At 44.8% G+C, this 20,898-nt stretch overlaps 2 protein-coding genes across 5 annotated transcripts in view; one reads left to right on the top strand and one right to left on the bottom strand.

Annotated features, from left to right (window-relative positions):
• Positions 1–2,505: 2,505 nt before the first annotated feature.
• PXN (paxillin) overlaps positions 2,506–20,898 on the bottom strand; it is a 43,181-nt gene continuing 24,788 nt past the window's right edge. The window contains exons 1-9 of one of the 4 annotated variants that reach the window (XM_040416509.1): positions 15,464–15,874; positions 13,621–14,094; positions 13,386–13,463; positions 13,075–13,200; positions 12,800–12,976; positions 12,538–12,711; positions 12,375–12,456; positions 6,097–6,245; positions 2,506–3,854 (exon numbers count right to left, since the gene is read on the bottom strand). In XM_040416509.1, the coding sequence (XP_040272443.1) occupies positions 3,588–3,854; positions 6,097–6,245; positions 12,375–12,456; positions 12,538–12,711; positions 12,800–12,976; positions 13,075–13,200; positions 13,386–13,463; positions 13,621–14,094; positions 15,464–15,727 (1,791 nt within the window). In that variant the 5' untranslated portion in view covers positions 15,728–15,874 and the 3' untranslated portion in view covers positions 2,506–3,587. Of the gene's footprint in view, positions 3,855–6,096; positions 6,246–12,374; positions 12,457–12,537; positions 12,712–12,799; positions 12,977–13,074; positions 13,201–13,385; positions 13,464–13,620; positions 14,095–15,463; positions 16,740–20,898 lie in introns of those variants that run through there. The other 3 variants (XM_040416510.1, XM_040416511.1, XM_040416512.1) reach the window with 3 other exon arrangements.
• LOC120988800 (eukaryotic translation initiation factor 5A-2-like) lies at positions 7,231–7,877 on the top strand. The gene is given in 2 exon segments (XM_040416513.1): positions 7,231–7,401; positions 7,403–7,877. Coding segments are annotated over 2 exon segments (459 nt in total). The 5' UTR covers positions 7,231–7,336; the 3' UTR covers positions 7,797–7,877.

Here is a 20,898-nt window from a genome sequence, read left to right as displayed (position 1 = left end):
AATCTACTGAATTACACTGCATTATGTCAGTGTAGTTCAGTAGCTTCTAGGTCTAGCAGGGGACACAGCCTTATAAATCATTATACTGCCGTGCGATCCTGTCAGAGGGAAATCACACTGCCACACGCAGCCATTTTCTCGCTTTAAACTCACTCGTCTGTGTATGGCTTAAAAATATGGGCCTGAGAGTTCTCTCATTACGATTTATAATGGATCCTTCTTTAAATGAAACCTCTTACCATGAACATACTTGTTAACAGTACTATATTAATGGGCGAATTAGATACCCATCTATTCTGCCGTAGCTTTGGTGCTGGCACTACACAGCTTCGAGTCGACCACTGTAGTGGATGGAGCCGATTACCATTCACTTCAGCAACCACCGTCGTCCACTACACACAGGATGGAGCCATCTCGTTCTTGCACTGCAGAACAGCTGATCGGCGGGGGTGCGGGGTTTCAGAACCCAGATCACCAGATATGGATGGCCTATCCAGAGTACTGGAAAACCCCTTTAATCTACCGACACCATGTTATAGTGCATGCTGAACTCAACAAATTGATTCTGCATCACAATAATTTAGTGATTGAAATCCCTGCTCTTTCTATACCTGGCAGTCATGTGTGCAGTCTTACTCAGGGACTGACGGCCTTCCCTGTTCGAGCACGCATACAGAGATGGCTGTCAATCACTGATTGGACCACCCACCGGACTCCTAGTGTCAGAACAAGCAGAGGTTATTTTAGGATTTAGAAAATTTTAAATTCTATTGAATTTTTCCCCACCAAAGTGTATATCAATCTGCTCAGCTCATCCTTCTGGCAGATCAGATGGCATGTTCAATGTAACAGGTTTAAATTAAAGTAACTCACAGCGTTGGGGTCCAGTAGCGTGCAGCAATTACTTCTGGGGTACTTACATAAAATTGTTAAAGGGGTCTATAAGGTCAGAACAAAACAGCATCACTCATTACCTGCTATTGCAGCCCAGACCCACACAAGCAAATGGAACAGAGATGCAATAACAGACACAACCAGAGGAAACGAGTGGCACTGTTGTCTTCATTCACCAAACCTACTTGCACATAACTTGGCCAGCACCTATGTGCAAAGCTCGGTACAACTGCATCATCCTGTATTACTACACTGCATTAGGCTGGTTTCACACATAGCACATGTCAAAGAGCCACTAGTGTCTTTGATGCAGTTTTTTGAGCCAAAATCAGGGGAGATGGGACATAAAAAAAAGGAAGGAGAAAAAGTGTCTGTTAGCAGGATCAACTCTATTAAACCAGGAATAATGCCTGGCAGGGTTGATCCTCCTGCATAAAGACATTTATGTTCGTCCATTGTGCCCTTCCTGAGAAAAAAATGACTTTTTATTAATACATAAATTAGGACAGTGCACCGAGCGGCAGGTTGGTGCCCCTTGGAGCACCAGAGCTCCTCCGCTTTCCACTTAGAGCCACTACCCCTATCCCCCTTGATTGACAGTGCCAGGCAAGATGCCTGCGCCATAGTCTACACTAATGACAACTACACATGCGCCAATGAAGTCATCCTCACTAGAATGAAGCTGAGCTTCTCCTCTTCTAGGGGGGAGGATAAAATCAGCGCATGCGTAGTAGTCACCTGTGCTGCTGGCAAAGCAGAGGCCGATGCAATGTGCATGCACCAATATTGTAGACTATGGAGCAGGACGAGATTACAGGGCCAGGTGAGATGCCTGGTCCTGCCAATCACAGGGACAGGAGAAGTGGCTCAGTCCACACCAAAGACACAAAACTTATATCTTAAGTTATTTTTTTTTCTTAAGAACATAAATTCCTCCCTAAATTAATCTTACCCAGCAGGACCAACCCTACCAGGCATTATGCCTGGTACAATAAGATTCATTCAGCCGACAGATGCTCTTTAAATTCTTTGCTACATTCTCTTCTGGTTTTGGCTCAAAATACTACATCAAGTACTACAGTGGAGTTTTTTTCTCCAAAAACCTCCCTAACACTTCAGCAGTAAAAAATTTTTTATATCCAATTAAACCAATTTCTTAAATGGATTTCAATGAGCAACATGCCAGACGCAGGACATTCCTTAGACATATACTTTTATACAATTAACGTAAAAGATATTTATGTGACAACGTCTTATGACATTGTCAAGTAAAGGCATCTCGGCCACAGTAATCAAATCAGTGTAATCTTTGGCATTTCACACAATCATATAGCTCTAATATGAACACTGCATGCTGATGATTGGATCAAATAGATTAAAATTCTTAACACCACCAACTCTAGTAAACTCCATATACAAATCAGACCCTGGGAGCCGATCTTATGAACCACCAGGGCTACATTGATGGAGCCAAAGTAGAATAAAATGTTAGCGCTCTGACAATAGCATTATTAATGGAGTACTATAGAACCTTTAAAAGGGGTTGGCCCACAAACATCTATCACTTATTCACAGAATAGGTGGTAAATGTAGCGCTGAGTGCCGACCTGTGGAACCCCCAATGATCATGAGAAAAAGGGGTCCCCCACCCTAAATGAATGGAGCAGAACTGAGCATGTGTGACCACCGCTCCATTCACTGTCTACAGGACTGCCTAGTACTATGGACAGGTGATATTGTTCGTGGGTCAACCCCTGCCACAAAGCCCTTAACCTCCCTTAGATCAAAATGAGAATAAAGTGGCAGGCCTCTCCATAATTTTTTTTTTTTTCTGATTAAAGTACACGATTAACATTAAAAAAAAAACAACCAATTTGGCATTTATTATTAATATTTGATTGTAGTCATTTTATTTTCAAATACTGCTCTTCAATTAACAGATGTCCAAAATTGTTAATAAAGTAATTCCACGCTAAAAAAATACTGAAATGTTAATAGCCGGGTTTAGTTAAAGCACAAAAAAAATCCAGTACCACTGGATTTACTTTTAGAGTAAATATATTTTATATATGCGTATATTTTTTTATTTATTTTTTTAAAAAGCTGATTTTATTTTGTCATTAAAATTGAACCAATCTTAGAAATCACACTCTTAAATGAGGAAAGAGTGGATTTCAGGTTAAAAAATAAAACCCTGAAGATCAGCTACTCTGCCTTCAGGTGACAAGTTACCAGTAACCGTCATTAGAAAATGTTATTGCTGTAATTCCCGAATCAGGCCTTTTAGGACACAGCTTAACCCATGTAATGAAAGCTGCCAATCTCATTCTAGCGAGGACGTGAGAGCCATTCCTCTTACTTTCTAAGTGAGGGAGCCAGCAGCAGTCTAACCCACACATACAACTGCTGCATGGAAGATTGTCTCTCCTTTTAAAGTGCCGTACAGCACAAGGTGAACGTGCCATGCAGTACTACTCATGGGCAGCTTTGCGCTGCCAAATATGAAATAAGGGGCCTTTCTGAAATGAAGTGTTTAAGTGACCAACGTACAGATCAGCACCTTGCAAGGAAATGTAAAAAAACAGAAGTAAGGATCCTCAGCCTCCCTTAACACTTAAAGTCCGGACATTTATCAACCACCCTGGCTGCGCTCATCCCCTCAGAGCTGAAATGTTTAGATTCAGTGCAGTTCTCTAGCAGAAGAGCTTGACAAAGCAGTTCTGGCAATAAGGCTTGTCATTCTGCTCCTTGAAGGTTCCTTTATTGAGTTGCTTAAGGCAGAAGGCACAAACAAAATGCTCTGGATGGAATTTCTTCCCCATGGCGGTGATGCAGCGGCCGGTGATTGGCTTCTGGCAGCCGGAACACAGTGAACCACGACGCTCATGGTAATGAACCTCGCAGTATGGCTGCCCATCATGCTCGAAGAAGCTTCCATTCACAAATGGAGTAAAACATTCCTGAAAACACAAAGTATTTCGGAGTGAATATTGATAAACAATTTTCTTTCTTTAAAACTAGGGCCAAACTGTGTCACTAAATGTACTCAATAGGGACACTGATAATGGCATTTTCATCCATTTCAAGGGGTTGCCCTACCATAAGAACTTTCCTCCTATCCTATAGTATAGGTCAGGGGTAGGCAACCTCCGGCACTCCAGCTGTTGAGAAACTACAACTCCCAGCATGCATACTTGTTCTGCTCTTCTAAGAACTCACATCGAAATGAATGGAGCCTGCTGGGAATTGTAGTTTCACAACAGCTGGAGTGCCGAAGGTTGCTGATCCCTGGTATAGGTGATAAATGTAGGATTGCTGGGGATCACACTAATGGAAACCAATTCATTCCCGAGTCCCCAGTTTGAATGAAATGATGGTCACAACATGCTGCTGGAACTTCCCCGATTCTCTATGGGACTGACATAGCTGCATGCTGTACTTGGCTATCTCCGTCATTTCTATGGTGGGACAACCACTTTAAAGAGGACCTGTCACCTCTCCTGACATGTCTGTTTTAGCAATAATCCTGTATTCCATATGAAATCATTCTGGAACTATTCTTATGAGCCTATGTTGTGCCGATCTTCTATTACTCTTACTAGATAGAAGTTTATGAATGCGTTGCCAGCAGTCTACAATAAAAGTCCATCTACAAGTTACCAGTTTGTCCCTGACATTATCCAATCAGTGCTGCCAGTGTCAGACTGGGCAGGGACACAACCCCAACTGGTAAGGCCTCATGCACACGGCGTGCACATGAGGCCTAACAAACAGATGGACCTTCATTGCCGATTGCTGGCAATTCATTTATAAGCTTATAAATAATAGAGGAATGGCAGAACAAAAAGTCATACGAACAGGTGCTCCAGAATTATTACATGAGGCATGCAAGTAGTTACTAAAACAGACATGTCAGGAGAAGTGACAGGTAATATTAAAGTGAATTCAAATGGAAATGCAATCTATTTGTCTGTGACTAGTGGTGGTGCTTTGCAGTGCTGGGGTCCTGGGTCCAAATCTGACCAGGGGGCAATATTTGCATGGACTTTAAATGTTTCCCTTGTGTTTCCTCCAGGTTCTCCGGTTTCGTCACAAACATACAGATTAGTAAACTGGCTTTCTATGAAATTGGCTGCGTTTAATATAGGGCATTTAAATAGTACTTGTCCTCTATGGGGTTCAGTATTATGTTTCTGTCAACATGGCTCTACAAGGGCTTGTTTTTGCAGAGTTATGCATATTTTTTTACATAGAATGTACTAGGCCTGCACAATATATCGCCAAAGCAATAGCAATAAATCGCCATATCGCAATCGCCAATTGGCCGACCCAAAAATGCTGCAATTGTATTACCATATTTTTCGCTTTATAAGACGAAAATGGCAGTGTCTTATAAAGCGATGGTTGACTTTTTACGTGGCTGACACGGATGTATCGCCGGCCGCTATGTTGCACAGCGCGGCCGGCGATACATCAGTTACAGTGCGGGGAGGGAGGAGGGGCTGGAGGCAAGTCGGTATTTTAATGAACAAATGTTCTTCTATTTATTCTGTTTATCTGTTCTGTGCAGTGCTATTAAGAAAATGGCAAGTTTTGTATTTTGTACTTTTGCAGTAATGCAAATATGTTATTTAATTTAGTAAAAGATGTTTTATTTTGAAAAACACTGTGCATTTCAGTTCTTGAGTTAAGCATGACTACATTTCAGGATCATCAGTAATTTCTGTGTGCTTTTGCCTTGAAAATCCAAGCAAATAGACCTCTAGCACAATTCCCTTAAAATATCGCATCTCGTTATCGCAATTTTTAGGGCCCTAATCGCAATCGCACAAAATTCCCATATCGTGCACCCCTAGAATGTACTGTATAACTTTTTTGGCAGGGAGGGGAAAAAAGCTATTTCTCGACATTTTTTATTTTTTTTGGGGGGGGGGGGGGGGGGGCGGGGTTATAGCCTTCACTGTGTGCGGCATCCCCTACGGCACTGGCTCCTTCACTGAAGACAGTAGCCCGGGAAGCAGAACAGAAGGCTGTCTAGTTAAGTGCAGTCCGCAGCACAGACCTCGGCACGTCCGTGCTGCAGGAGAACAGCAAAAGTCTAACAATTATTTTGTAAAAAGGATTATGCCGCAAAGTGCAACACTATAATAGTGTTTCCTTGTGAAGGTACATTTTAATTGTTTTTGTCATATGTATTCTTACCCTACAGACAAAGCACTCAGGATGCCACAGAGTGTTGAGCGCAGAAATATAATTCTCCAGGATTGCATGGGTGCAGCCACCACACTTGGGAGCAAACATGTCAAAATAATCCTTACGGCAATAAGCCTTTCCGTCCCTCTCATGGAAACCTGTAAAACCAAGCCAAATGACACCGAGTTAACATACAGTATGTGCATTTGACAAACACAGCAGTCATTCACTCTTTCTCCAGAGGCTGTCATCCCCTCTTCACTTCAAAAATACAAGGCATTCCTGTCTGAAATCAATAAGGACTCCTGGAGTTGATCACTGGCTGAGAGGTTTGGTGACCTGACATGTGACTTGGTGCCTCCCTGTCAGGTCTCTTTTTGGAGCTTATAAAATATCTGCTTAAAATCTGCGTTACAGTGATATCCTTCTGGCCCATAGTTTCCTAGCTGCCAATAAACTCTAGATATTTATCAGGATACTTTGCCAACAATCCAATGTTCAAGATGGGAAGGAAAAACCTTACCGAGACCTTGTAACTGTCTATAGTCCCCTTAAAAGGGGTTATCCAATTTCTCATGTGCGGGGCCCCTCACCGGTAATATACTTACCCCACTCCCGGCGCCACTCCTGGTCCCCGCACTGCCGCTTCTCCCTGCACATGGATGAAAACATCCGGTGTCGGGGGGGGGGGGGGGGGGGGGGGAGCAGCCAATGGCAGGCAGGCTCGTGGGTGACGCTAGGGAGGCGCGTTCCCGTGGGAGCAGGGTAAGTATATTACCTGTGAGGGGCCCGGCATAGCGGGGTAAGTATATTACCTGTGAGGGGCCCGGCATATGTGGGGGGTTTTGAGAAATTGGATAACCCCTTTAAGGCTACCTGCACACGGGTGATGGTGAATTTACATAAGATCCACACAAATTTCCATGCGGATTTATTTCTGCAGCATATCGGCACCAAAATTAGCAATTTAGTGAAAATTTGATGCGGTTTTGCTACAGTTCTCACCCGTCCATTAAAAAACTAGATTTTTGTACCTACCGTAAAATCAGTTTCTCTTCCGTTCATTGGGGGGACACAGTCTTGACCTTGGGTATAGCTATTGCCACTAGCAGGCGACACTAAGCAAAAAAGGTGTTAGGGTGAAGCCTCTGTTAGCCCCGCCTCTCCCGGGCTGCCGCAGTGAAATTGGGCGCGTTTGCGCAGTGACGTTCCTTTTTTTTGTTGGAAGTACTCGTAGACACCCATCAATATGGCAGATGAGGTAGATTTCACCACTGGAGATGCTGGGGCTTCCACCACTTTCCCCATGCAGTGCTCTGCGCAAGAACGGATTTGTGGTTCTGAAAGCGCGTCCCTGCAAGATTGTTGAAATGTCAACCTCCAAGACTGGCAAGCACGGTCACGCCAAGGTTCACCTTATCAATACCGACATCTTCACTGGTAAGAAGTATGAAGATATCTGCCCATCTACCCACAACATGGACGTCCCAAACATTAAGAGAAATGACTACCAGCTGATCGGTATTAGTGATAAATACCTGTCCCTGCTGACTGAATCTGGTGAGGTCCGTGAAGACCTTAAGCTGCCAGAAGGAGACCTGGGAAAGGAAATAGAAGCTAAATATGAAGCAGGGGATGAGATTATGATCTCAGTCTTGCAAGCAATGAATGAAGAATGTGCAGTAGCCATCAAGGCCATGACCAAATAAACAGGGATTCCTGGCTCGAGCTATCTGCTCAGGTCAAGATAAACAGATCTTAAATTTGGTTCTGATTGTCACCAAAGATATGGCCTTCACAAAAACCTCATTTCTTTTTGACTTGACTTGTTTGCAAAAAAGGTGTTAGCTCCTCCCCTCAACTATACCCCTCCTGCAGACACTGAGCTAATCAGTTTTTACAAAAGCAGTAGGAGCAGTCAGGAGAAGCCAACTGCAAATAATAAAATGGAAGAAAACCGGAGATGTGTCATCCTGAAGAACCAGAAATACCCATCTAGGAGAACCAGTAATGTACATACAGGGTGGGAGCTGTGTCCCCCAATGAATGGAAGAGAAACAGATTTTACGGTAAGCTCAAAAATCTAGTTTTCTCATCCGTATCATTGGGGGACACAGTCTTGACCTTGGGACGTTCCAGAGCAGTCCCCAGGGTGGGTCATAAACAAAGAAGCCATCCTGCAAATCCAAGGACCGCTTTCTGCAAAACTCTACGCCCCAGAGAAGTGTAAAAAGATGCAAAGGTGTCCACTCTGCAAAACTTGGAAAAAAGTGTGCCCAGACAACCAGGCAGCCACCCTGCACCCCTGAAAGGCTGAAGCCCCATGATGTACTGCCCAACTATTGCCCGAGCAAAATGAGCAGTAACCCGGAAGGGTGGAGCGCGGCCACTGATGCGGTACGCTTTCACCATGGCCAAACGAATCAATCGGGAAATGGAAACTTGAGCCAGCCAGCCCTCGTATCGGTCCCTCCGGAATGCACCTTAAGCCGTACTAATACCCACGAAAAGTGAGCAAACCCACCAGCTGAAACCTGTCCTGGTATGGGCAGATGACCGCACTATAGGGAATAAGAGTACCTGACAGCCAGCGCCTCAGGAACCCCATACATATAAGGCCTGGAGGATCTATGGCACCCAGATCTGGCAGAACATGAGCACAGTGCCACTTATGATAACGAAATGTAGGCACAATCACAGCTACAACTAGCGAGGTTCCACCCCTAGAAGGGGGACGATAAACAAAAATACTCCCCCTGGGATGCAGTCACGCAGTTGGGGCACAGAACAAAAATAGCCATAAAATCTATGGCCAGCGCAAGGCTGCCTCATAGGGGGAGGCCATAGCCAACTATGGTTTCCGGGACCAGAGGAGAGGCTCCTCCTGAGAATGAGGCCAAACAGCAGTAAACACCCAGAATATGGTGCTAGCGCCATCCTCCACTTGAGGAGCAAGGAAACTGACAAACAGCGCATCTGTTCCACCTGACAGAGAATGGATGTCGATCGTGTTGAGTCCACAGTCTGTCAGCTACTGTCCCACCTGAGGAAGACGGAAAATGCGATAGAGCATCACTCCGCTGACTGAAGAAGGAAACCCGACACAATCCATGGGTAGTGTAGTGTAAGCACTACTGGTTGTGCAACTACTCCACCAATAGGAGCGCAATGCTACCTGATCTACAGTATGCAATTGTGGTGCCACGAATCCACCTATAGAAGGGGGGAAACCGAAAGGACAGATGACAACCAGTATTAGTGCAATTACTCTGCCTGCGGAGGGGGCGATGCAACAGGATGTATGGTACCCAGCGGAAGAGCAGTTACCAGCCCAATGAAGGAGGGTAATGCAATAGCCTGTATAGGAACCAGTGGTACAGCAACCACTCTATACAAAGAGGGTAATACCACAAAATGTACAGTATATACGGAGTAAGTGCAAATACTCCTATTACGGAAGGAGAGGAATGCTAGTGGAAGCATAGGATCCAGTGATAGTACAACTACTCCGCCATGGAAGGAGGGTAGTGCTACAGGACTTATGTGGTGGTGTAAATAGTCCGCCTATGGAAGCAGAACAATGCTACCTGATGTACAGGAGCCCACCGAAGGTGCCAATACTCTGCCTAAGAAATGTGAAAACACTCCGTCCTTTAAAAAAGGAGGGTAATGCTACCAGCCGAACGGCACCCACTGGAATTGCAATTACTCCGCCCATGGGAGGAGGGTAAAGCTACTGGCTGTACCGTGTCCAGAGATAGTGGCACTACTCCCCTATGGAAAGAGAATAATAGAACGGACTGTACGGTACCCCATGGAAGTGCTATTACCCTGTTTATGGAAGAAGGGTAATGGTACAGGCTATACAGTACCCAATGGAAGTGCAAGTCCTCTGCCTAAGAAGGAAGTGTAACGCTACCGACTGTACCGTATCCAATGCAAATTACTCCGCCTATGAAAGGAGTGTAATGCAACAGGCAGTACAGCATCCAATGTAAGTGCAATTACTCCACCGATGGAATGAGGTAATGCTACAGGCAGCACAGCATCCCGTGTAAGTGCAGTTACTCTGCCTTTTATAGGAGGGTAAGGCTACAGAATGTACATTATTCATTGGAAGTGCAATTACTCCGCCTTTTTACGGAAGGAGGGTAATGCTACAGGCTGTCCGGTATCCAGTGCAAGTGCAGTTACTCCGCCTTTTTACGGAAGGAGGGTAATGCTACAGGCTGTCCGGTATCCAGTGCAAGTGCAGTTACTCCGCCTTTTGTGGAAGGAGGGTATGCTACAGGCTGTACGGTATCCAGAGCACGTACAATTCCTCTGCCTATGGAAGACGGGTCTATGGAAGGAGGGTATGCTACCATGTAACTACTCCACCTATAGAAATAGGGCAAGCTACAGGGAGTGCGGTATCCGGCGGTAGCGCCAGGATTCCGCTTATGCTATAGGACGTATGTATCCATCAGCAGGGTAAAGAAATTCTGCCTACAGAATGGCATGGGAACTAGGCTCAGACAGACCAAATAGCTCCAAGGGTTAATAATATATAAAATATATAGATTTTTTTATACATACAGCTCAATTCTAACCAAACAGACCTAAGGGAACAGCACCCACATCCATCTATACTAATAACCAGCACTGCAAGCCTCAGCAGAGAGCCCAGAAGCGCTTTCCTCAGCACAGTAGCACTGAGGCAAGGAAGGTGTTAAGCAGAAGGCAGAGGCGGAGCTTATTGGCAGCTGGTGGGGCTAGAGCAATTACTACACCAGGTTGGACTCTCATCAACAACACATCCTGCTTAGCTTCCAAATGCACATGCAGGTTAATCATCAGATTACAGGGGCATTTTCTTAGGAAACTACCTAATAACACACTGAGCTATTAGAGAATAAGCAGAAGTCTCCCCCTTCCCCGGGGAAGGGACACCTGCCAAAACGGAGGCCTCAGGTGGCGGTAAGTAGGCCTCCATGGGGGATAGTCACATGAAAAAACCTGAGGAGGAATGGGGGCCTTGGGGACTGAGAGAATACTCACCCGTCTGGCGTTTTCTGCCCACCTGGCTCCAGCCTGATCATCACCTTCGGTGTGCGGCCCCTTGGTGAGGGATGCTACACCGGAAACAGAGGGGACTTAAAGTGGACAGCCGTGGTGATGCGAATGCTGGCGGGAGACAGAGGTTCTTACAGGAACCTCCGTTCCTCCTTTTCTTCTGGAGCACGGGAAGGAGCAGGGGGTTTGGGTGACCCCCTGGTCTCCCGTCTCCTGGGTGGGAACGCAGGCAGCTTGGAGACTGCCATCAGCCCAGCTAAAGGAAAGAAAGAGAAAAATGTTAAAGAATGAAAAGAAAGAAATTCAGCAGACCTGATACGGACACCAAGCTAAAAACGGATTAGCTCAGTGTCTGCAGGATGGATATAGCTGAGAGGAGGAGCTAACTTTTTTTTGCTTAGTGTCGCCTCCTAGTGGCAATAGCTATACCCAAGGTCAAGACTGTGTCCCCCCCAATGATCCGGATGAGAAAGGGTTAAATCTGCAGCTAAAACCGCAAACATAAATGACATACTATTTATTTCAAAATAAATTTGGCACTGAAAAAAATCTGTAAAGTGCACATCTAATCTCATACTTAGCTGGTAATGTAATGAAATGTGAGCAGGAGGCCTGTAGGGTCCATTACGCCACCCATCAAACAAGCAAATGCTTATTTTTCGGCTGATTGCATCTTTTATGCAGAATCCAGATGCTCGATTATAGGCATCACATTGCTGATAATCAATACAAGGGAATGGTAGAAGAACGATTACAGCAGCAATCATCCTACGCCTATATACTTTGCAGCAGTGTAATAGGCTGATGCAAACAAACGCTGATTGGCCGATGGGCACTGCCAGTGTAATCCGCCGATGCAAACAAGTGCCAACAGGAGCCTTAGGCCTCATGCACACGAACGTTGTTTTGGCCCGCTTCCGAGCCGCAGTTTTTGCAACTTGGATGCGGACCCATTCACTTCAATGGGGCCACAAAAGATGTGGACAGTAATCTGTGTTCCGTGGTCCGCAAAAAAAATATAATCTGTCCTATTCTTGTCCGTTTTGCGGACAAGAATAGGCAGTTATATTAATGGCTGTCCGTGCCGTTCCGCAAATTGCGGAACGCACACGGACCGCAAAACACACAACGGTTGTGTGCCTGTAGCCTTAGTATGACAAGTGGGATAAGTGAGAGTTACTACACATGTACAACCTACAAACAGTACAGTTTGATTACACAGTCAGAATTACCTTCAGGTCCAAAGAATGCCCCACACTGCGCACAGAAGAAATGCTCTGGATGCCATGTTCTGTCCAAAGCAGTTACAACTTTCTGATAAGAAAAAAGGAAATATACAGATTAAATTATGAAAACTATAAACATACAATGTCACAGCCAGTCCAGGGCACTCACATCCAGTATGGGTCCATTACAGTAAAAACATCGAGGGGAGAAGAGATTATGATAATCCTTTTCACAGTAGGGCTGCCCATCGCGTTCAAAGAAGTTACGTGACCCAATTTCCTCCTGGCAATGTGTGCACACAAAATGCTCTGGGTGCCAAGTCTTTCCCATGGCCGTGACAACCTGAATAATAGCAAACACCGTCAGTACATAATGCAACTAAAGCAAATATATTACCCCCCCCCCCCCATCGCCAGCATATGACAATTACCTGGCCGGCAATTGGTTTCTTGCAAGCACCACACACACCCTTAGCCACCGTTGCCACACCCAACTTGTTGAGGTCAGATTGGAGACTACCCAGCATATTGTCTAGCTGACTGCCAGGCTTCGGAGCGCTGGATGGAGGAGAACTGTTCACCGCTCTTCCTTGGCCTTGAGCCATAAACTATCAAAGATTAAAAAAAGACAGACAAAAAACACAGTAAATACTACATTCCATGAATAGTTTGCAATGATAAGCAAGTGTGAGACCAATCCATATACCAAAGGGGTTTCATTTGTTGAATCCAGGAATCTAGAGTTGACATTGCGGTAATCAAAGTCAGGCACGAAAGACTTTTCTTCTTGTGGAGGCCACGTAGAAGAGGCCGGAGGTAAAGGAACCAGTGACTGGAGACCAATGCAAAAAGCGGAAGCTTAAAAAAAACTGACAACTACCTCACTGCACAACATGCTGATACATTACAAATACACTGCTGGATTTCATGCACCTTATGTCCCCAAAAGGGGACTCAGAATCCAACCGTACCATTAAAATATTTCTGACAACACAGATGACAAAAACAGAAACCTGCCTTGTCAGAGAAGGAACGGCTCAGAGGAGGACGTGCGGTAAGTGCCCTGCCACTAGAGTAAGTAGCAGGAGACATCATCTGCAAAAAGATTAAAATTGTTTTTATAGTCGTCACAAAAATAAGTGTGTGACCCTAAAAATTTCCAACACACGACAAGGACATCGACTCAGAGACCCAAGCTAGCTGTTAGACAGAAACTTCTACACAACCAAAAAGGTCTCACACTGAAACTAACCATGGACACACTTTCGTCCCATGCCTGAATAGGTGGAAACAGTGAATTATCGTCTGTCTGACAACCCACAGATACATATGATTTTGGAGTAGGCAGCATTCTCAGTAGAGAAGGGGTCACCATCAATGGCATGGTAGTGTCATCCTGACAGGGTTTTCTAGATTCTTCTTGAGGAAAAACAGCCCTCGACAAGTCCTGGTAATCATCACTATATCGTTTCCACGAGGAAGGTGGCTGAGGAGGAAGTGTACTTGATGTGGTCATGTTGTGCATGGGAGGGAGACTTGGGGGCAATGGAGGGGCTGGAGGTGGGAACAATGAAGAGACAGCTTCAGTAGAGGAAGACATAGGAGGTGGTGGTGGTAGTGCTGGGGATGTAGATTTAGACACAAGTCGTGTTAGCTGTAATGTGCCATGAGGAGAAGTGGTAATTGTTTTTCTCATGAGCTGAGGAGAATCTGGAGGGATAATTATCTAAATAAAATACACAGGAAAGAAGAAAAAGGTGAATGAATGAAAAAGGTTAGCACATGGTAAAAAGGATGAAAAATGTAATATGAAGTATTGGAGAAATAATATTTAAAGACTAACGAAACCTTTCTTAATCCTAAACTTTTTCTCATATACTTTATTAATTGTAAATTTTGCAGGTTTACTGAAGAAATAGGGACCCAATGTCCTGGGTTCCTATACACTTTATATTCAGTATTTTCATACATAGCTAACTTGTGAGAGGCGTACATATTTCACTGTACTAGAGCAATGGGGCCCGCATCAAACGTTGTACAGGCAACAGCATGCAGCGCAGCCCGTGACCCCTCAGTCTGACTTAATCCTGCCATAAAACATTGGCACACTGTCCCGATGAGCTACGCCAGGTTCCGTTCAGCTAAAAGGCTTGCATATGATCTTTCAGCGGAGTGGAAAAGGCACAGGCAGGAGCCCACTCCTTGTGTTATTGTATTTCATCCGATAAAATGTCAGGACACGCTTTGGCCCTTCCAGCCTTTTTCAACTGATTGTTAATCAGGTTTATGCTTTTCCAGAGCGCTTGCTGGGATTTCTCTGCTACCATGACCTTCCTTGGTGCAGTCGCGGCTTTAAGCCACCCGCCGGCTGCACTGCCTCCCACTGAAAACCAATGGGAGGCAGACACCACGAGTCCATTGCCGGAATTTTAGTGCAAAAATCTACACAAAAATTCCGTTAGCAAAATATGCTGCATTAACGGGCCCTTTGAAACCTTTTAAGTGAGCAGATAAATTGACGTATGCGCACTAATCAACTATACAGCAAGTCGACCAGCACTCATTAAATTGCATCTATATGTTTTAATTATCGGTCCTTGTAGATAGGTTACTGTTGGCTGCACATCCCGTTTGCATGACAGGTTGTGCACACAAACGATTTTAGTGCTTTGTTATTGGTCACTAGGCATGTACGCTGGGCAATGATTACACGGGTAATTACAGCCCTTTATTTAAAGGCTCTGTTCACACGTGCATAGGGATTTCAGTTTAAACCAGGGTGCCCAACCTTCGGCCCTCCAGCTGTTTCAAATCTACAACGCCCAGCATGCCAGGACAGCCTACAGCCGGGCATGGTGGAGGGCCTCAGGTTGAGCATCCCTGGTTTAAACTGAACCTACAACACAGAATCACCACCAGAAATGCACAGATCCTATAAACTAATAATTAGGTATGTCCAAGTTCTGTTAAGGTAGCTGTCATGGTTGCCTAAATATTAGCCATAAAAATTTTCAAGCTTCAATTTACAATAATGTAGGCATCTATAATGATCCCTCCTTGGGCAGATCATCACTGCCCTTGACTTCTCATTCTACCTTCTCTATCCTCTGCTCAGACTGGTGCACATTTTTAGCGGGCTGAGATGTAATGATCACACCCTCCGTCAGCCAATTATCCTCTGGAGTCTTGCTAGTCTCCTGCTTGTCTATGCCAAAGCGCCCATGCAGCTCTTCAATGAGGCGGTCTTGTGATGGACTCTTGTAGTATATAGCTGGTCCAAACTTCCGACGAGGAGAAAGGTCCCGAGACATTGGGTGCACATTAGGGGACTCTTTGGTTCTTTTGATCACAGACTTCATCTGAACAAACAATACAATGTTACTTGTCACCAGTAATCAAACAGCACTATAAGGCCGTTTAACACGTCAATACCGCCACACGGGAAACGGGTCAACTTGCTGCTTCAGGCATAACGTGTTAATAGAAAACACAGCAGAACACATCGAATTAATCTCTTCCAATAACCATCTTCTAGATGACACCACAACCATGCATACATATTAGCATGCACCTCCAGCAAAGTAAACCAAAGACATGCACTTGATCCATGCACAGGACAAAATCCACACAAGACATTCTTGCCTGACGTGAGGCAGAAATCCGTGGAACCTCTTGATATGGAATTTCATGTGAATCCTGTGTCCATAAACCATCAGTATTACTTGGATCAGGATGAAGTCCAAATGTTGGATTTTGTTCAAAGTGTCCATTTGGGGCACCACTCCCTACTTGTTTACTAAACCTGTTATCAGTCACAAGTTTTTTGCCCGTAGTGGCCATTTCTGACATTTCATTGGCTGAACATTGATAATGGGCCAATTCCAATAGGAGCTTTTCTTCGTTCAGCACTAGATTTTCACAAGACTTCCATACCGCAGAAGTGCATTGCTCTTGCCTTGCCTGGTCGTCAGTGAAATCATAAGACTTAACAGCATGCGGCAACTGTGAGAATTCTGCAGGATGGACATCAAGACCCTTCTGCTTTGTTGGACAATTCTTGTAAAAGCTTGGCAGGTAAAGGTCGGTCCTTTGACTGTAAGCATCGAGTGGAGTGATCACAAACTGATCTTTAGGAGCTAAATCAGTCTGTAAACCGTGACTGGAGAGGACAATGCCTTTTCTAAAAGCGGATGATGAGGCATGGTTGTCATCCTCATCAATGTGCAGGAAAACGGCAGGACTACTGGGTGTGACCGCATCAAAATTACTATCTGGTCTTGCATATAGAGGAGCGCTGCATACAGAGCTTGGGGGGGATGCAGGGATACTCTTACCCCATTCAGAAATGGGCTCATAACAAGTATGACATGTCTAATAGAAGCAGGAGAAAGACCCCAAAAAACATGTTACATAAAAAAATGCCTTGAACATACAAGTCAGAGAAAAAAATATCAAACATTGGCCCATGCGCAAGACCATATTTTTGGTCCTCATCCGATTTTCATTTTTTGATGACCGAATGCAGACCCATTCGTTTCAATGGGGCCGCCAAAAATGTGCACAGCACACCATGTGCTGTCCACATCTGCATGCCTATTCCGCAAATAAGATAGAAATGTCCTATTCTTGACCGGAAAACGGACAACTGTAGGCATTTTTAACAAAGGAAGGGATATGCAAAAGGCGAAAATACTGGATGCACATGGCCAGATCGGCAATTTGCAGACCCCAAAATGTATACAGTTGTGTGCATGAGGCCTTATCTAAATAACTGCAGTTTAGCCAAGTAGGAAACTAAAAATACAAGTACTGAGAAGAACAGAAAGCACTGGGTCGCCTTTGAACTCCAAAGTTTGCATATAACTACAGAACACGATTAGCAATTGTGAAAAACGTATTTATATCAGTTCAGGTTCAGTGTAAAGTCTGTCTCAGAATGCAACGAAGCAGAAAACACTATTCTAGCAGCTGTCGGCTGGTTATAGCAGCAGCAAGCAGCTCTGTACTATAATTCTCTAGCTCAGGTTTCAGGAAGATACGTTTAAAAGCAGAATTTATTCACATAAAAACTATTAATTGGAGGGACACGAAAAAAATAAAACGTACCCAGATATATTATCGTATTGCTGCAAAGGGAAGAAGAAAGCAGTCTCTCCCTCCCCCTGTACTGCTGCCGCTGCCTCCAATGAGAGCGCAGAGCGGCACCTGCCTCTGAGGGGTTAACTGCCGCTGATCACAGCGCCCTGTCAGATGCAGAGTGCCAGCAATGTGTTCCTGCCGCCGGCTGTATTTGTATATTTAACGTTAATCATCATTGGTGGTGCAGCGAACCCTCCCCCCGTCCCCAGTATTAAAAACATTGGTGGCGCAGTGCGCCCCCCCCCCCCTTCCACAATATTAAAAACATTAGTGGCGCAGTGCGCCTCCTCCCCTACACAGTATTAAAATCATTGGTGGCAGTGGCCACAGGGTCCCATCCCCTCCCCTCTTCATTGGTGGTGCAGTGGCAGCTTCTGATCGGAGCCCCAGCAGTGTAATCCTGGGGCTCCGATCGGTTACCATGGCAGCCAGGATGCTACTGAAGCCCTCCATGGTAATCTCCCTGCTGCTGTGTGTACTATGCACAGGGCAGCAGGGAGAGTGTGAAGGCATTAAAAGATCCCAGGTTCTAGCCCCTGAGGGGGGGGGGGGGGGGGGGTAGTTCTTAAATAAACTGCAAAAAAAAGTTTAAAAAAAACACCACACACCAAATTATTCAACAATTGTTGGGTTCGAAAATGGAGGCCTAGTGGTCAGCCCTCCAATCCTGCCTATGCTGTGGAGTCCCACACTGCCCCAACTACTGGTATGATGGTCTGGGGAGCCATCACATACCACAGTCGGTCACCTCTAGTAGTGATACGAGGAACACTAACAGCTCAACAATATATGTGCAAGACATTCTGGGGCCACATATGTTGCCTCTTATGGCAGGGCATCCAACTGGCATTTTTCAGCCCGATCGGCAGATTTATCTGCAACTGAGCATTTATGGGACCAGCTGGGACATCAACTTTAGGAACCTGCAGGATCTTTCAATTGTTCAGTTTTCCCCTACATGTATCATTACATTCACACATATAAACTTTAAATTTGATTCGAACAACTCCTTGGTGCATTATATATGAGTGATATATATATATATATATATATATACATACACACATATATATATATATATATATATATATATATATATATATATACACACACATATATATACACACACATATATACACACAATGTAAAGAACTGAGCAGATGCATACAAGGTGTCAAACCACCCACTGTTCAGCAGTCTGAAAGCCCAGTTGTCAGTCGTCTGAATTCCCTGGAAATGTAGTACTATGCAGTAGTTTCAGATTTCTAAAGTCAGACCTACAGCATTAAATCCAGCAAATGTCCTCACCACGATGTACCACTGCAAGGATCTGTGCACACTGCAATCAAGTCCAATGTTGGGTATACATGTGGGGAAAAGCTCCCAGAACATACAGTACATTAGAAGTATATTTAGGGCTCCAATCTTTTGGCACCCATCTGGATGGTACGCACTGCTGTAACTTCTTGTATAGGAAAGCGCAGCCAACTACGCTTTTCTATACAAAGAGGAACCACAGAAAAGTATACATTACAGTAAACTTCTGGAATTAATGGTTAACCTATGTCACTGAATGTCTATATACTGTGGCATATGTCAGAGCCTTCCATTAGAGGTATGCGCCTGGAATTCTTCCAGATGTATACCACCGACAAAAGACCTAGATGCAATGAGCACTCACAATGTAACTCAAGGTCAGAATGAGCCCTGGGTTTTGCAGTATAGTCAAATTCCCAGCATGGAACATGGTTTACAATAGAAGTGCAGAAAACCGCACTAACATGCACTGCGTGTCAGAGCATAGTGAGCAGGGTAAATCTACACGGCTACTAAGCTCCATCTACTTGTAGACATGACGTCCATCACGTGTCCTAGAAGTAGATTGAGCTTTGCAGCCATAATTTTATCACAACTGTAGCTGAAAACTAGTAAGGCTACTTTCACACTAGCGGCACGGACCTCCAGCAGGCTGTTCCGTTGGGTGAACAGCCTGTCGGATCAGTCCTGCCACTAGTACCTGTGTGCCCTTGGACTGCCGCTCCATCCCCATTGACTATAATGGGGGCAGGGGTGGAGTTCCAGCAGAGGCACAGCGAGAGGCTGCCGGAATAAAACTACATGTCCGACATTTATTCCGGCAGCCTCTCGCTGTGCCTCCGCCCCCATTATAGTCAATGGGAATGGAGCGGCAGTCCGGGGGGCACACGTTCACTAGCAGCAGGACGGATTCGACAGGCTGTTCACCCAACGGAACAACCTGCCGGAGGTCCGTTCCGCTAGTGTGAAACTAGCCTAAAATAACTAATTTTTGATCAGGAAAGATATCATCTGGTTCCAATGCGTTTGGCCCTGTAAAATAAACAGCAAGACTCCCGCAAAATCCTACTGAAATGGAAGTATTTACACGGAAATGTGAGAGGGTCACACAAGCTACTTATGTAATAATGTATAGCTGCCTCCCATCTGGTGGCATTAGAGGCAGAGCTTGTTAAGAGCTCATTTGCATCCCTTCCCTACTAAAAGAAAAGACACCCCACATTTTCTGAGGTAGAAGCCAGTTAGTAGTTTTCTAAAATCTCTGGTCTCAACCTAGAAAATGGTGAACTTTTCTGCTGCATTCTTCAGATGACCAGAGCTAACAACCGCACCCAGCACAATAAAAGAGAAGGAAGAAAAAAGCAGAACTAGCAAAGGGGAAGGTAAACCAAGCAACAGCAGCAGTCATCATCTCGCTAATAATTAACTATCACAAGGATAAAAGGCATTTCAGAAACCGCAGGGGGCTCTCTTGCTGCTTTCTGTAGAAACATCTCCAATAAATAATGCATATAATTAAAACGTGCAGAAAATGTTGCTCCTCAGGTAATAATTAAAGAGGTTTTCCCATTACAACAACTTATGGCCTATCCACAGGGAGCGGAGGCCCGTTCCCTTGTTTGAATGGAACGGCGGACACATTCGCATTGTCACATATTGCCACTCTATTCATCTCTATGGGGCTGCCCGAGATAGCCGAGCGCTTGTACTTGGCTATCTTAGGAAGTCCTATAAAGAATGAAGCAGCAGCAAGCATGTGTGCCCACCACAACAAACAGTGAAACATGGGCCACCATCTTAGTGATCGATCGGTGGGAGCCCTGCCAATCAGACATTTATCCCCTATCCTATCCTTTAGATGGGGGATAAGTTGCTGTAATTGGACAACCACTTTAAAAAGGGAGTAAACCAAGGCCATGACTTTACAGTACTTGGTACACCTTTGAAAATATGGGTCTTAATATCAGCAGCAACTGAATAAAAAGTTATAAAACAGTGCGCACAGTGTATAAACAGCTCTTCAAGAGTCATGTGGGTGGTGCCAATGTAGTGAAGAGTCAGTGTCTTGGTTGTT

This window comes from Bufo bufo, chromosome 2, assembly GCF_905171765.1.
Source record: "Bufo bufo chromosome 2, aBufBuf1.1, whole genome shotgun sequence".
NCBI classification, from domain to species: domain Eukaryota; kingdom Metazoa; phylum Chordata; class Amphibia; order Anura; family Bufonidae; genus Bufo; species Bufo bufo.
This window is presented reverse-complemented; position numbering and strand designations above follow the sequence as displayed.